Source organism: Schistocerca cancellata, chromosome 5 (assembly GCF_023864275.1).
Source record: "Schistocerca cancellata isolate TAMUIC-IGC-003103 chromosome 5, iqSchCanc2.1, whole genome shotgun sequence".
Taxonomy (NCBI): domain Eukaryota; kingdom Metazoa; phylum Arthropoda; class Insecta; order Orthoptera; family Acrididae; genus Schistocerca; species Schistocerca cancellata.
In genome coordinates, this window is record NC_064630.1 from 323,811,874 (window position 1) to 323,827,464 (window position 15,591).

Consider the following 15,591-nt stretch of genomic DNA (forward strand, 5'->3'; position numbering starts at 1 on the left):
TGCGCCATAGGGTGGTGGGGTTTCGAGTTCCGCTGGATAGGTCAGGAGTCCACTACACGCAACAAGCGGCTACACGGGTAGCAGGGGTTGTGTGGCGTGGGCTGGGCGGTTTTTTAGGTTAGATTGCCTTGGGCAAGTACAGAAAGTGCAACAGCCTCAACGGGTGCGGGGCAGTCAGGACATGCGGGGACCAAGCAGCAATTGGTATTGTAATTGTAAACTGTCGAAGCTGCGTTGGTAAAGTACCGGAACTTCAAGCGCTGATAGAAAGCACTGAAGTTGAAATCGTTATAGGTACAGAAAGCTGGCTGAAGCCAGAGATAATTTCTGCCGAAATTTTTACAAAGGTACAGACGGTGTTTAGAAAGGATAGATTGCATGCAACCGGTGGTGGAGTGTTCGTCGCTGTTAGTAGTAGTTTATCCTGTAGTGAAGTAGAAGTGGATAGTTCCTGTGAATTATTATGGGTGGAGGTTACACTCAACAACCGAGCTAGTTTAATAATTGGCTCCTTTTACCGACCTCCCGACTCAGCAGCATTAGTGGCAGAACAACTGAGAGAAAATTTGGAATACATTTCACATAAATTTTCTCAGCATGTTAGGTGGAGATTTCAATTTACCAGATATAGACTGGGACACTAAGGTGTTTAGGACGGGTGGCAGGGACAGAGCATCTAGTGACATTATACTGAGTGCACTATCCGAAAATTACCTCGAGCAATTAAACAGAGAACCGACTCGTGGAGATAACATCTTGGACCTACTGATAACAAACAGACCCGAACTTTTCGACTCTGTAAGCACAGAACAGGGAATCAGTGATCATAAGGCCGTTGCAGCATCCCTGAATATGGAAGTAAATAGGAATATAAAAAAAGGGAGGAAGGTTTATCTGTTTAGCAAGAGTAATGGAACGCAGATTTCAGACTACCTAACAGATCAAAACGAAAATTCCTGTTCCGACACTGACAATGTTGAGTGTTTATGGAAAAAGTTCAAGGCAATCGTAAAATGCGTTTTAGACAGGTACGTGCCAAGTAAAACTGTGAGGGACGGGAAAAACCCACCGTGGTACAACAACAAAGTTAGGAAACTACTGCGAAAGCAGAGAGAGCTTCACTCCAAGTTTAAACGCAGCCAAAACCTCTCAGACAAACAGAAGCTAAACGATGTCAAAGTTAGCGTAAGGAGGACTATGCGAGAAGCGTTCAGTGAATTCGAAAGTAAAATTCTATGTACCGACTTAACAGAAAATCCTAGGAAGTTCTGGTCTTATGTTAAATCAGTAAGTGGATCGAAACAGCATATCCAGACACTCCGGGATGATCAAGGCATTGAAACAGAGGATGACACGCGTAAAGCTGAAACACTAAACACCTTTTTCCAAAGCTGTTTCACAGAGGAAGACCGCACTGCAGTTCCTTCTCTAAACCCTCGCACAAACGAAAAAATGGCTGACATCGAAATAAGTGTCCAAGGAATAGAAAAGCAACTGGAATCACTCAACAGAGAAAAGTCCACTGGACCTGACGGGATACCAATTCGATTCTACACAGAGTACGCGAAAGAACTTGCCCCCCTTCTAACAGCCGTGTACCGCAAGTCTCTAGAGGAACGGAAGGTTCCAAATGATTGGAAAAGAGCACAGGTAGTCCCAGTCTTCAAGAAGGGTCGTCGAGCAGATGCGCAGAACTATAGACCTATATCTCTGACGTCGATCTGTTGTAGAATTTTAGAACATGTTTTTTGCTCGAGTATCATGTCATTTTTGGAAACCCAGAATCTACTATGTAGGAATCAACATGGATTCCGAAAACAGCGATCGTGTGAGACCCAACTCGCTTTATTTGTTCATGAGACCCAGAAAATATTAGATACAGGCTCCCAGGTAGATGCTATTTTTCTTGACTTCCGGAAGGCGTTCGATAGAGTTCCGCACTGTCGCCTGATAAACAAAGTAAGAGCCTACGGAATATCGGACCAGCTGTGTGGCTGGATTGAAGAGTTTTTAGCAAACAGAACACAGCATGTTGTTATCAATGGAGAGACGTCTACAGACGTTAAAGTAACCTCTGGCGTGCCACAGGGGAGTGTTATGGGACCACTGCTTTTCACAATATATATAAATGACCTAGTAGATAGTGTCGGAAGTTCCATGCGGCTTTTCGTGGATGATGCTGTAATATACAGAGAAGTTTCAGCATTAGAGAATTGTAGCGAAATGCAGGAAGATCTGTAGCAGATAGGCACTTGGTGCAGGGAGTGGCAACTGACCCTTAACATGGACAAATGTAATGTATTGCGAATACATAGAAAGAAGGATCCTTTATTGTATGATTATATGATAGCAGAACAAACACTGGTAGCAGTTACTTCTGTAAAATATCTGGGAGTATGCGTGCAGAACGATTTGAAGTGGAATGATCATATAAAATTAATTGTTTGTAAGGCGGGTACCAGGTTGAGATTCATTGGGAGAGTCCTTAGAAAATGTAGTCCATCAACAAAGGAGGTGGCTTACAAAACACTCGTTCGACCTATACTTGAGTATTGCGCATCAGTGTGGGATCCGTACCAGATCGGGTTGACGGAGGAGATAGAGAAGATCCAAAGAAGAGCGGCGCGTTTCGTCACAGGGTTATTTGGTAACCGTGATAGTGTTACGGAGATGTTTAACAAACTCAAGTGGCAGACTCTGCAAGAGAGGCGCTCTGCATCGCGGTGTAGCTTGCTCGCCAGGTTTCAAGAGGGTGCATTTCTTGATGAGGTATCGAATATATTGCTTCCCCCTACTTATACCTCCCGAGGAGATCACGAATGTAAAATTAGAGAGATTAGAGCGCGCACGGAGGCTTTCAGACAGTCGTTCTTCCCGCGAACCATACACGACTGGAACAGGAAAGGGAGGTAATGACAGTGGCACGTAAAGTGCCCTCCGCCACACACCGTTGGGTGGCTTGCGGAGTATAAATGTAGATGTAGATCACCAGACTGACATACAAGTTTGAGCCAGGGTGTGTGGTATAACAATGAGTGTGTTCCTGCTGTCATACAAAACTGTGCCTCAGACAATAACTCTAGTTATTTAGTAGGTCCAGTGTGTCTAGCATGCAGATGGGTTGATTTCAGGCTCTCAACTGGCCTCCTCCCAATCAAAACATGATCATGACTGGCACTAAGACAGAGCCACTTTTCATCAGATTACAAAACAGACCTCCACCCTGCCTTCCAATCAGCTCTCACTTGACAGCACTGAAGCCACAAATGATGATGGTTTGGGGTCAGTGGAATGCACGCTACAGGACATTTACCTTGCAGCTGTTCTTGAAGTAACCAATTTAAAACATTTCATTATGTCACCGTGATATCAACGGCTGCTCAAATTGCTTCTGCAGATGCAGTACAATGCCCCAGAATCACTCATTAAAAGTGACGGTCTTCCCTTCCGGTAGTGCCAGGTCATCTTGCGACCGCACATTCTCGTGACCACTCGTGCCATAAATCATGTACAGTGGCTACATTCCTGCTAAATGTTTCACTTTTGTTTGTGTTTTACATCTCCTTTTTGGTGTTGTAATTTTTTATTCCTTCAGTGTATACAGAGGTTTTCTATTGAAACCAATAGCAAGGATGAAAACACGTAACACATTATTGGATATAGAATTTTTGTTTAAAATGATATATACAGATGAACAATATACATGGGAGAAACAATTAGTCTAATGGTTTAAATGCCCTGCTATCATAGTTAAAACTGACTATGAGAAAGAAAATGAAACAAAAACCTCAAATTTTCACAGCATTTTCTTTCTCAAATTCAGTTTCAGCAGAAAGCCTTTACACCATTACTTGAAAGTATTTATATACTATACCTATTCAAGTGTTTATTAAAGTATTGTGTAAAAATCTGAAGTAAATAGATTTTTGCTAACATTATGCCCCCTTTATATATTAGTATAGAACAAGATTAAAACAAAAAAATCCAGCTATGTAAGTGTCCAGCAAGTATCTAATTTGTAAATCTAGTGACACTTTTCACATCATGGTGAATTGTTCTGGCTACGATATGAGGAAAATGCTCTTTTTTTGAGGTACATAATAAGTCTAATGAAGGGGCATTGGTGAGATGGTGAAATTTAGTGATTCTGTCTTGGCATATAAGCCACTACTAGAATATTCATATAGTTTTAGGCATTTGTTCTGCATGAATAGTGTAGATTACCACAGCTGGATTACGAATTGTAAAACTGACCATTGTAAAACAAAATTTGAAGACACTTGTCAAGAATATTTTGTGTGAACAATAAAATACCATCGTATTTGTTGAGTACTGCCCTAATTACTAAAAGGTGTTTGAACTATTCTATAAGAGATTCAGTGCCATATCTCTTTCTCTCCAGAAAAGCAGCATTTTAACAACAGCATAGGCAAACTGTTGAGGTTAACGTGGGAACAGTCCACTGGACTGTGAATTTTTCAATTTCTTTTACATGTCACATTGAAATGAATCAATATGCAGCAGAAGAGAAGTATACGACAAAGTGGCATCATCAGTAAAGTCACAAGTTCTACAAGTTGAAATATATATATTAAACAGATGTATAAATTTTTTCACAATTCAAAATTGCATCACAATAATGTGTTGGTATGTCTGTGACCCAAGCACACTCAAATATTTGAGACAATATATTATAAGCTCCATTCATAATTATGAAAATCTTAAATTTCTATACTAGTCTGTTAGGTCTCTGCTCACATACTGTGTGGTTTGTAGATAGTAAATGGAGTAATATATTCACATCATATCTCTGTATACAGTGTGCCTCTTCAGGCTATTTTGAGTAATACACAGTTCTTGGATCTACTGGAACACACGCATAAATCGCACAATTTTTCCTCAAGGTCACTGCTCGACATCATTAAGTGGTTGTTACTGGTGACATGGAAAAAAATAACAGCTCCATTTGCTGTTTTATTTTCTATCATCATGTCCGTGTACTTCCACAACACTACTCTCGTAATAACTTGAAAATAGTCTCAGTGGCTGAAACTAGTGATGACAGGAAATAAAACTGCAATTGGTGCTGCTGTTTGCTTCCAAGTAATAAATATAGTTGTGGACGATGCCCCATCAAGTTAAAAATGCTGGACAATAAATTAACTACTTATGATATCAAGCAGTTGCCTTCCACCAGATCAGAGAGGGGAGGGGGGGCAGGGGGGGGGGGGGGGGGGAGAGACAAGTGGACACAGGTTGATGCCGAGTTTCTTTACTTCTGCAATTCGTATGATGCAGTTCCACAGTCACTTAATGAACAAAATATAAGATTATTAAGCACCTTTAGCATTACTTAGAATTGACCATGGTCATTCATTTTACCAAAGTTGCCATTATGCCCTTAGAAGATTTTATAAACAACCTCTAGATGGTGCACAGAGATACACATTTGTTTTAAAATTTGTCATTACTAAAACAATGACACATCAGAGACTGGACAGGTAGTTTGTTTACAGTGAACATTTGAAGAAAGATGATAGCAATTAAAAAAAAAAAGAGTAAATATCAGGTAAAAATTTTCACTCGATGAGACTGGACCAGTTACCTCTGTAAAAGCCTGTTAACAATTAATCTGCAGATTTTGTCACAGGTGTGCTTCTGTGAGTGATGAATTTAGATTAAAGTTGGCCAAAATTAGTCACTGTTACAAGAAATACTGATGCTGTGCACAACAGAGGAATCCTTTTAGGCAACCAAAGACTACAGTACATCTTATTTTCCATCAATGTTTAGCTGTGGGAAAGATTTGTTCTCATCAGATTCTGAAAATTTTTTCTGAAGCTCAAAAACAGCCTTGTGTCGACTGATGTAAGGAAAATTTTTAAAAATTGACAGGAAATACTAAACCCACTACTCCAAAACAGGAGGCAAAACTAGTGAAATTTGGATTTATTCATACAAACTGGAAACCAAGCAGCAATTAACTGCTTTAGTGTTCTAAAATGAGCCTAAAAAAAGACAAAGTTGTTTATTTGTGAAGAACTTCAGAAAAATGATGGCTTGTTTCTTTTGTTAACACTGGACATGTCATGACAGTGCCTTTAGAGAATCAAAGAGCTGTTAATATGGACTGTTATTCAGTTTGTCACAAATAATTGATGAAATCAGGAAAAAAATCAACAATTACACACCATTCCTTATAGTAACAATGCTTGCTGTCACATGGCATGTAAAACAATTATTTAACAGAGCATAATATCAAATTACTGTCTTATAGCCTGCACCACCCGATTTTTTTGCCTAGTGACTTCTTTTCATTCCTTTATGTCAACTGAAATTCTGTTTCTCAGTTTACTTCCAAAACTATTGACAGGACTGTCTTTATAAACAAGAACTTTCCAAATACTACTGCTTGTTGCTGCAGCATAGGCATTTTATTCTGTGGTTTGTTGAAAATGTTCAATGCCTCTTTATTAAATTTTGGTGTATGAAACAAAAATTGTGTTCCTCTACTGATATAATGGATTTCTACTTGCTGAGAACCACAACATTACAAAACAGTAATCATAAATCCTATATTATCAGATACAGAATTGTTTTATTTGGGGTATGAAAAACAAGCAGAAAAGGCATGAAGTAGGCAGCAAATGAAGGATAAATGTGCAGATATTGTGCCCACAGTAACAGACACAAACTATGAACATTTCAATAAAATTGGATGGTTGGTTGGATTAAAAGAGGGGGAAAAGGGACCAAACTACGAGGTCATCAGTCCTTTGTTCCAAATAAAAAATGTCACAAGTGTGAGAATAAAACAAATGAGACTGACAACTCAAAACGGAATGAAAGGAAAAATCACAAGAACGATGAAGAGCAAAAAACATGTAAAAGGACAAAAGGGAACAAGAAAACCAAAGAAATGCAAGAAACGGGATGAAGAGATTAAAACAACAAAGCAGATTACCATGGCTGGCTGATCATGAGAATAAAAAAGGGAAGCCAGCCACTCTGCAACACACAAAACTTCCACCCTAGAAGCACTAGGGTGGAGGACACAGAGGGACAAAGGGCATGTGCTAACACTTAGATCAAATGATAAAACCCACCCTCACGAATAAAACTTAAAACTGAATCAGCCAATGAGGCGTTTTCAGATAAAATTAGTGGCAACGAATCTGGTAACCCACGATTTTGTCACTGGGCAGACAAAGTAGGATAGTGCACCAGAATATGGGCCACTGTCAACCGGGCTCCACACTGACACTCAGGCGGTCTTCACAGCGCAGGAGGTAACCATGGGTTGCCCAAGTGTGAGCAATATGGAGCCAGCAGAGGACAACTGATTCCCTGTGAGAGGCCCGCATGGAAGACTTACACACATTTGGAGTCTCCTTAATGACACGCAGTTTGTTGTGTGTACTGTTATGCCATTCCATCTCCCAAAGCTGAAAACCCCTATAGCGTAAGTCAGAATGTAGGTCAGGTTCATAGATGCCCATCTCCAGAAGTGGTTTCCACGTAGCCTGTTTGGCCAGCCTGTCGGTAAGTTCATTACCTGGGATGCCTATGTGTACTGGGGTCCCCACAAACACCACTGAATGACAGGACTGGTCCAGGGCATATATGGACTCCTGGATGGACGCTACCACGGGATGGCGAGGGTACCACTAGTCGATAGCTTGTAGGCTGCTCAAGGAGTCAGAACACAGAAGCAACGATTCCCCAGGGAATGAACGGATATATTGACGTGCACAAGAGATGGCAGCCATCGAACAAGGAATGCTGTTCAAATGGGCTCAGTGGGCATAGGCGAAGCCAACATGACCATCAGCCATCGAACCATCAGTGTAAACCACTTCACAGCCCTGTAACACCTCAACGATCGACAGGAAGTGACAGTGGAGTGTGGCAGGAGTAACTGAGTCCTTAGGGACATGTGAAAGGTCCAGACAAATCTGCGGCCTAGGTGTACACCATGGAGATTTATGCGGATGGACCTGGATGGGAGGTGGTAAAGGGAAGGACACCAGTTCAGACAGAAGGGATCGCTCGCAAACTGCAATCTTAAGCCCTGACCTGGGCCACCGATGCAGGAGATGAAATGCCATGGGTGGAAAAAGGAGACGGTAATTTAGAGACTAAGGATAACTACGAATGCATGCAATGTGACTGGCATGCAGTTGTGCACGTTGGATCTGAAATGCAGACACTCCGGCCTCCACTAGGACACTGGTCACCAGAGCTTTTAGCTCCCATCACTACACAAATGCCGCAGTGGTGCACTGGGTCGAGTACCGTATTTACTCAAATCTAAGCCGCACTCGAATCTAAACCACACCTGAAAAATGAGACTCGAAATCAAGGAAAAAAATTTTCCCGAATCTCTCCTGAAATTTGAGACTCGAAATTCAAGGTGAGAGTAAAGTTTTAGACCACCCCTCCACATTGAAACAAAGTTGGTCCATTGTAACATGAAACACAATTGAGGTTGAATGGATGAAGATACAGCAACAGTAGTTTGGTTCGAGTCTTAAGCTTAACAGTTAAGCTTCACCAAGTAGTCATTGCTATGTGTCAGGCGCTCCGTCCGTATTTATACGGATACCCTCCCTTTTCCATGTGCTTCATCTGGTTTGAATCGATTACTCATTTTGCTTTGATCTGATAATTGCCATCCTCTTTGTTATAGGTGTTTACATCACTCTAAGCTGAAAATGCATTATTGTACTGTGTCATGCATTGTTTGCCGCATTCTGATACTGAGTGTTTATGGCCAGTCGCCGCTCGCGGTATGGGTTGCTTTTGTGCGCACTACCGCGGCTTACAATAAAAAAAAAAGAGAGAGGAATTGTCTCATAAGTGAAACAATGGCAAGAGACTGCTATTTGTTGTTACTTACACTGCTGCTTTCTTTAACAATGATCAACAAGAGCCAAATAATAGAGTGCGTACGATAGATGATGTTCTGAACGAGAGTTTAGCAAAAATTTTTCTCCATTTGAAAATCTTTGCAGACGCCTCTTTAGTAGATTACATTCTGCACAGAAATTAGTCATCTTAGATTTAAAAATCTAGTCAGTTGCCGTGCTTCATTTCTGACTGTATCACTATTCAGCATAAGAATAATACGAATATAAACACAACATGATATGTATATTCTTCCGTGTTTGCTGTTGTCTCACTCTAGTTTCATTGTTTATTAGGCAGACAGTATTTAAATGAGATAGCAGCAAACACGAAAGAATACATGGCATAATGTTTACATTCTTCTACCTTTTCTTTTCATTTATTTACTAACACAGATGTTTTGGCGCCAGGACTTATCTTTGTGCCTGCAAAGCATAACTGTGTAGTGCTACTTACATTCGACGGCAGAAGTTAGTTGTGGCGGCACCTACCAACACTTTTCAGAACTTCCGCTTACTTTGCACTCGATTCTAAGTCGCAGGCGGTTTTTTGGATTAAAAAAAACTGGAAAAAGTGTGGCTTAGATTCGAGTAAATACGGTACACGCAATGCTGAGGGCGCCCCCGAACCATAAACCAGACTCCCATAGTCAAGGCAGGATTGAACAAGGGCTTTGTAGAGCTGCAGCAGCGTAGAGCGCTCTGCACCCCAGTTGGTGTTGCTCAGGCAGCAGAGGGCATTGAGATGCTGCCAGCACCTCTGCTTACGCTGATGAAGGTAAGGTAGCTAAGTCAATCGGGCATCGAAAACCAGTCCTAAGAATCAATATGTCACCACTACAGTGAGTAGATTGTCATAATGATAAAGTTCTGGTTCCGAATGAACAGTACGACGCCTACAGAAGTGCATGACTCACGACTTAGCACGCAAAAACTGGAAGCTGTGGGCTAGAGCCTTGTGGATGGCTCCCTGTAGGTGCCGCTCAGCAATACCAGTACTGGGAGCAGTACGAAATGCAGAAGTCGTCTGCATACAGAGAGGGTGAGACAGATGGCCCTACAGCTGCTGCTAGACCTTAATGGCCACTAAAAGTAGTGATACACTCAATACAGAGCCCTGCGGGACCCCATTCTCCTGGATATGGGAGGAACTATGGGAGGCACCAATTTGGACACACAAAGTACAGAGCAACAGGAAATTCTTGATAAAAATCGGGAGTGGGCCTCAGAGACCCCACCCTTATAATGTGGCAAGGATATGATGTCGCGAGATGGTGTCATACGCTTTGCGTGGATCAAAAAATATGGCAACAAGTTGTTGGCATCTGGAAACAGCTGTTTAGATGGCAGACTTGAGTGACACAAGATTATCAGTTGTAGTGCCCCTGGCGGAAGCCGCCCTGACATGGAGCGAGTAGCCCACGTGACCAGGACTCAACCCAACTGTCGACATACCATACGTTCCAGCAGCTTACAAACAACATTGGTGAGGCTGATAGCTATCCACATCAAGCGGGTTTTTACCAGGTTTGAACAGCGGAACAATGGTGCTCTCACGCCATTATGATGGAAAGATGCCATCGCACCAGATCTGGTTGAAGATGACGAGGAGATGGCACTTGTAGTCAGATGAGAGGTGTTTGATCATCTGATTGTGGATCCGATCTGGCCCAGGAGCTGTGTTGGGGCAATGTGCAAGTTTGCTGAGAAGCTCCCACTCTATAAATGGGGTGTTATAGGGTTCACTGTGGTGTGTGGTGAACAAGAGGACTTTCCTTTCCATATGCCATTTGAGGGTGCAAAAGAATGGGGGACGGGGGGGGGGGGGGGGGGGGTGTAGTTCTCCGACACAGAGGCTCCAGCATAGTGCTCAGCAAAGTGCTCGGCAGTTGCGTTTGTGTCAGTACATAGCATGTCATTGATGGTAATGCCAGTGACACCTATTGGGGTCTGGTACCCAAAAAGACATCTGATCTTCGTCCACACTTGGGAAGGTGACGTATGGCAGCTAATGGTCAACACTAACCTCTCCCAACACTCCTGTTTCTGTCATTTTATAAAGCTGGTGTACACGGGCATGAAGCCACTTAAAGGCTATCAGATTCTCTATGGAAGGGTACCGCTTTTGTCACTGTAGAACTCGCCGACACACTGTAATTGCCTCAGCAACTTTCGGCGACCACCAAGGGACTGTCTTTCACCGGGGGCACACTAAAGATCGAGGTATGATGTTTTCTGCTGCAAAAACGATTGTGGTAGTCACCCTGCTCAACCACTGCATTGATGTTACCATGTGGGGGTGAGTCAATGGTGACAGCAGAGGTGAAAGTTTCCCAGTCTGCCTTGTTTACAGCTCATCTGGGCAGATCTCCATGGGCCTGACATCGGGGCAGCGACAGGAAGATGGGGAAGTGGTCACTACCACACAGGTCGTCATGTGCTCTCCAGTGGATAGAAGGGAGAAGTCCTGAACTGAAAACTGATAAATCAATGGCCAAGTAACTACCATGAGCTACACTGAAATGTGTGGCAGCCCCGTATTTAAGAGGCAGAGGTCGAACTGAGACAGTAAATTCGACATCTCTGCCTCGGCCAGTAAGCACGGTGTCACCCCACAAGGGGTTATGGGTGTTAAAATTTCCCAAAAGTAGGAAAGGTTTAGGGAGTTCATCAATCAGTGCAGCTAATACATTCCGGGGTACTGCACCATCTGGAGGAAGATATACATTGCAGACAGTTATTTCCTGCGTCATACATATTCTGACAGGCACAGCTTCAAGAGGGGTTTGAAGGGGCACAGTTTCATTTCACTACAGACTGAGTTTAGGACATAAACGCAAGTCATCACGCACTAACATATGAGGTTATGAAGAGTGTACCACACCACACCTTCTGAAACATGCAAAACTACAGCAATCCAATGAGTGCTTCATCCATAGAACTAGAAGATTACCACATAGTAAAAGTGTTCACTGTGCAGATATTTTACTTGGCAATTAGTAAGTATTTGGAAGAGGGGGGGGGGGGCGCAAGAATAAGAGGGGAAAAAAAAGAGAGAGAGAGAGAACAGTACTGTTGTTAGGCATTAGTACTTGCTGCAGAAAATTCATCCATTCAGCAACTCTGGATGAAAGTTTGATGCACAAATTCTGGCCATCTTTTTACATTCCCCTTCATGAGTGTTGGTACAAAATGAGCACCACAAAACAGAGAATGAAAACTTGGCTAGTTTTCGGAAGGAATCCATTGGTGAGCTATTGCACTCTCACTCTCACTCTCTGTCTGTCTGTCTCCCCTCCCCCTCTCTCCTCTTGTGCCACTACATTGTGACTTATGACTACAGTCTGATGACGGGCTTGTCCTATTCCATTAGTGGCAGGGCCATCTGTGAATCCAGCCATGTCATATACCAGCTCTGCTGCAATTACTGCACAGTGTTTTCTGTGGGTGCGGTCACCAACCAGCTGCCCATCAGAATGAATGTCTACTGCTAAACTTCAGTCAAGAATGAAATTGACTACCCCATAGCATAACAACCTCGAATTCAACTGCTTGGCAATCCATGTCCTGTGGATCCTTCCCTCCAGCACCAGCTTCTCCCCCCAACTATGTAGACAGCTGTCATCCTTGCAACTTATTTTTTGCTCTCCCCCTTCCCCCTCAGTTCCCCCACTCTAACACTTTTCCCTTGTTCTGTCCTGACCCTTCTTCCAATCCACACCTCCATCTCATCACCAACATGCATTGCACCTCACTGGCTCCAGTATCCATGGGTCGCATGCCAGCCTGTGGACCTCCCACCCCTCCCTCCCACATTCCTAACATGCACATCTAAGTTTGGCAAGAATAATTACAAACAAATGTCATGAAACATTATTGGTACTGCAAATCCTCTAGCATGAGCAATGCAGAAGCAAGAGAGAAAGTGGGCTAGTTACCACATCTCACTGAAAATACTAGGCAGTCATGGTAAGTGCCTGTGGTTATGGTAAAAAGTGTCATTAAATGCAAACTGATTTCCACCTAGTTAACTTGAATTGTTACCTTTCACAATCCACGTGGAATTTTTTTCCACTTTAATGTTAACAATTAAACTAAATTTTACATTGCAACACTTGAGACAAAAAACTGGTAGCCAGAAAGTTGTAAACTGCAACCTTGGTACAATTGTTCCATTTATGTGAATGGAAATACTGTTTATTAGGAAGCAACTGAATTGAATGTATAGTAAAATAACCACCCTCAAATTGCTGAAACTGTGGAATAGGCCTAAATACATGATTTACCAGTAATATCTTGAGCCTTTGGAAATTAAGATATTTGGTTTCACACAATGAAAAATATCTTTGAAAATGAGAAACTGTGTGATAGGTCACCTATAAAACAGATCACAGTAAGTCAGAGTGAAAGGATATGCTTTGCATGACCACAAATATGAATGCTCTGTTCAATTACAGCTTAACATCATTTACTTTTATTTCAGTTGGATGAATTTGGCTCTGTAAAGCTGCAGATACTACAATATTTTATAACTTTCTGGCTTTGCCAAATTTTGAAAATGTTTGAAGAATAGTCAGACAATAGACAAGTATTATTCTCCAATCCCCCAGGTTCTTTCTCTTGCTATTAATTACATAACTAAACCATGTTGCACAAGAAAACGTGATGTATAATTTCTAGCGGCCACAATTGAGAAATTGTGGAACAAGAAATCAGTGCCAGTTGCAGCAAGGAAGGAAACATAAATTGTCAAGTAATCTTTTCATTTCCAATTAAGCTAAAAATAACAATTATCTTATACAATTATTTTATAAACTCTATTAAATGATGTCTGACAAGGCAGTGAAAGTTCCTTTGATCCCTTAGGATTGAAATAAAAGTTGCACTTTTAACAGATATGCTCAGGCATTCATCACACAATATCTTAGTAGCAAAAATATAACACACAATTTTCGTAATAATGGCAAAACTGATTAAAATTCTGTCTGTAAAAACACCAGAAAATCTTTTATCATACAGTATTATTGAAAGATTAGCTTCAATCCATGCTAATTTCTGGTAGGCCTAAAATATTCTGACATGGTGAAGAAGTGAACTAATTTTCAGTTCAGAAATAGTTAACTGTTAATCTTGTGACACTTGGTCTCTCCTCGTGTATAAATTCTCTTGGTTGCCCAACTGACAAACAGATCCTTAGACAGTTAATGTAAATGATACATTTTACAGTTGCTTCTCATAATACATATATACAACTCCATCTGTTTTAAACAAATTTTTGATGGTTTTTACAAGAAAACAAACAAACAGTGAACCACAATGTACAGACACTGTACACATTCATGAACGCCTTCCCTTGAGAATTGTGCCAGTAGGAACGTGATAGATTTCCATCAATCAGTTTTCTGCAAATCATTCCAGTCTGTTCCATCATTTGGCAATTCTGACGCTACAAATGGAAATAACCAAGATACATGCCACCTCTTTCCGAAAGTCTGAGATAAGTTTTTTTTCAGACCACTATCATAGTATGTGATATTTTTGCTCTTTTCATGTGTTACCATTCCCTTGCACACTAAGCTAGTGTGGTGAACCAACAAAACCAATGTAAATATTGCACCAACGAAGTTAATTATAAATATTAATAAGCATACTTGTTTTTCAGTAGCGTCTACGCCTAAAACAAGCATTGCCATTGGAAATATAAACTTCGTTATACCTAAAAGAGAAAAATGTTCAAAGTTTTTCCATATGTAAAAGCAGTTAAGATAAGTGGAATAAAATGTACCAATGAACACGTACAAAAGAAACATATAAAAATACCTATAATTGTAATGACCGACACAACAACCAGTAAACATACAGTGATGGTCGCGCTTCAAAATGCATGTTTTACATGTATCACAGTGCCATGATCTTGGAGGAGCAACGGTTTCACACTCGGTGCAGTATCGCCAATTCTCTAGTTGTGAGGATGCTGTTACAATATTCTGCAGACTAGTATCCACAACAACAACAGCAACAAAATTGCTTGTCACGTTTACCATTACATACGTTGCACAAATGAAATGTAGTGTATACCAAAATGACCACACGGAATGTAGAGCAGGCAAGACAATGAATAACTCGAAATAGTACGTCACTGGAATAATGAAAAGGACAAATAAGAAAGCTCCCAAGTCAGATGCAACTCTCGGTAATATCCTTTTCCTAATTTTCATTTCTTTTGCACTATCTCTCGCACACAAGATTGTTTATGTCAGTCAAAGTAACCAATCTTCCCATTTCATCGGTGGATTTCATTATATTATATGATATCTTTGCCGTTGAATATACGAAGAGCTCTCATCTTAGGACCAAATATTTGAGAGAGGCAAGAATACATATCATACCTTCTCGTTCCACTCGCAGCAATTTAAGCTGTACACTTAGACTCCTATCTCACCGCATCCTTGGAAATTGCGACATATGCACAGCAAGAAGGAATGTATCATTGTTGGTTGTATCTTTCGCAGCAATTTCATATTTGTTTTTTAATCAGGCCGAGGTCACCAAATGGAAAGATCTTATTATCGAGGAAGCACTGGCTTATAAACAAATACCATCAAATATTGATAAACATACTTCTGTTATACGAATAAGAAACTCCCAGAACGAATTACAAACGAGAATGTTTAAAACAAAAGAA

The 15,591-nt window shown here is 41.2% G+C and overlaps 1 protein-coding gene across 1 annotated transcript; it reads right to left on the reverse strand.

Annotated features, from left to right (window-relative positions):
• Nucleotides 1–13,187: 13,187 nt before the first annotated feature.
• LOC126188896 (probable palmitoyltransferase ZDHHC24) lies at nt 13,188–15,224 on the reverse strand. The gene has a single exon (XM_049930583.1). It carries the CDS (start codon nt 15,122–15,124, stop codon nt 14,297–14,299), a length of 828 nt encoding a protein of 275 aa, XP_049786540.1. The 5' UTR covers nt 15,125–15,224; the 3' UTR covers nt 13,188–14,296.
• Nucleotides 15,225–15,591: the final 367 nt, after the last annotated feature.